This window comes from Epinephelus moara, chromosome 22 (genome assembly GCF_006386435.1).
Source record: "Epinephelus moara isolate mb chromosome 22, YSFRI_EMoa_1.0, whole genome shotgun sequence".
In the NCBI taxonomy this organism is placed as follows: domain Eukaryota; kingdom Metazoa; phylum Chordata; class Actinopteri; order Perciformes; family Serranidae; genus Epinephelus; species Epinephelus moara.
This window is the reverse complement of record NC_065527.1, coordinates 35,943,005-35,944,828: the sequence shown is the minus strand read 5'-3', so window position 1 is coordinate 35,944,828 and position 1,824 is coordinate 35,943,005. Positions and strand designations below refer to the sequence as shown.

At 42.1% G+C, this 1,824-nt stretch overlaps 1 protein-coding gene across 1 annotated transcript in view; it reads right to left on the bottom strand.

Annotated features, from left to right (window-relative positions):
• Window positions 1-1,824, bottom strand: part of chst11 (carbohydrate (chondroitin 4) sulfotransferase 11) — a 185,150-nt gene that overhangs the window by 68,978 nt on the left and 114,348 nt on the right. Inside the window, exon 2 of the mRNA XM_050034010.1 lies at window positions 1,207-1,292. Coding sequence (XP_049889967.1) covers window positions 1,207-1,290 — 84 coding nt within the window. The 5' untranslated portion in view covers window positions 1,291-1,292. The remainder of the gene's footprint in view (window positions 1-1,206; window positions 1,293-1,824) is intronic.

Genomic DNA, 1,824 nt, shown 5'->3' with positions numbered 1-1,824 from the left:
TGTCGTATGCTGTAAAGCCCTGTGAGGCAAATTGTGATTTGTGATATTGGGCTTTATAAATAAAATTGAATTGAATTGAAATTGAATGTGACTTCCGTTTTTGGTTTCAAACGCAAAAACGAATTGGCTGAATGTCCGCAGACCTGTTCAATATTCAATCCAAAAAGGAAAAACGGTAAAACGAATCGGCAAAAACCAAAAACGGGCCGGGTTTGATTGGTTTTTTGTTATTTGATTCTGACACCAAAAACGTTTTTCTTGGGTACTCTTGTTTTTTTGTTTTGAATCAAATAACAGATTTACCGTTTTTGGTTTTTGAATTACGAATGAATTATGAATTATCCGATGATACCCGGACTGGTGTCCTGCCAACTCAGCAGGTTAAGACCTTTGTCACCGTCTCAATTTCATTCTGCCATCCCTCCTCACTATAAACTGCCCAGTAAAGTAGAAAAGCCATTAAAACTGCAACCCATAATATGCATTAATATCATACCAGCAATAATGTAGTTATAGCAGGTGTCATGTTCTCAGATGGCTGCTATCTTGTGAAACTCTTTATATTGAAATTGTGGAATGTCAAATGATGTGAGGCTTCACTGGCTGGAACAGACAGGGCATTAATACTCCCTATTCACTGAAATGAGTGAAGAATACTACCTGCTGATGCTAAACACTTTATTTAGTAGCTTGTTCTTTCCTCTCTGTCTTTGATAGAGGTAAATTCTTGGACTTCAGCAAAACCTCTGTTCTTGTTTTGTCCCTTGTTGTCTGTTCTCATTCCTGAAAGGCTGAAGATGGCTGTATTGCCTTGGGTATATGTAACATTCCCTGACTGCTGAACGGAAGATGGACAGCCATTATGCTAATGCTGTCCCCTGGAGTTTTCATGAGCTGGTCAGTGTGTATGCCGGGACACTCCGATTGGTGTCACTTCCAGGTTGACATTCGGGCAGTGACGCACATGTCATGCTCATGATTGAGCAGCAGTCCACACAGCTAAAACTAGGATAGCTGAGAACTGAGGCAGGCATACACTAAAAATGTTAAAGTGAAGCAAACTGAGGTCAGCGGCTCAGAGGGCCTTGTTGGGTCAGACCTCTGACAGCTAGGGAAGAGCACAAATAGGAAGAGATGAGGGTCAAGAGAGATAGATAGAAAGATATATTAAGAGAGAGCTGTTATGCAAGCATATTTGTGTCCTACCTGTGTGGGACTGTAGAGCTCCTGCAGGGCATTGCGGGACCCTTTCCTACAGCAGCCGTCCACCACAAAGGGGTTCCTCCGCATGACTGCAAAACAAAAGGAGACACAACTAAGAACTTTCATTCAAATCAATAAACCCAATCCAAACCCCCATTTCCACTTTTACATCAACAATATTAGTTATTTTTTGACCATTCTCGGAACCCATCGGCTGTATTCGGTGTCTGACTTCTGGCAGATGGCGATACAGCCTCTGGGGGCAGACCCCTGATTTTTTGGCATTCCGGTTTGATTTGGGCGAAGGAGAATTTCCGTTTCTGACTTCCGTTTATATATAAGTAAATATGCTGAACCATTGCGATGGATGGTTTGCAGTGACGCCAATTATGTTCCGTCTCGTTCGTTCACCGCATTCAATTCAATTCAATTCAATTTTATTTATAAAGCCCAATATCACAAATCACAATTTGCCTCACAGGGCTTTACAGCATACGACATCCCTCTGTCCTTATGACCCTCGCAGCGGATAAGGAAAAACTCCCCAAAAAAAACCCTTTAACGGGGAAAAAAAACAGTAGAAACCTCAGGAAGAGCAACTGAGGAGGGATCCCTCTTCCA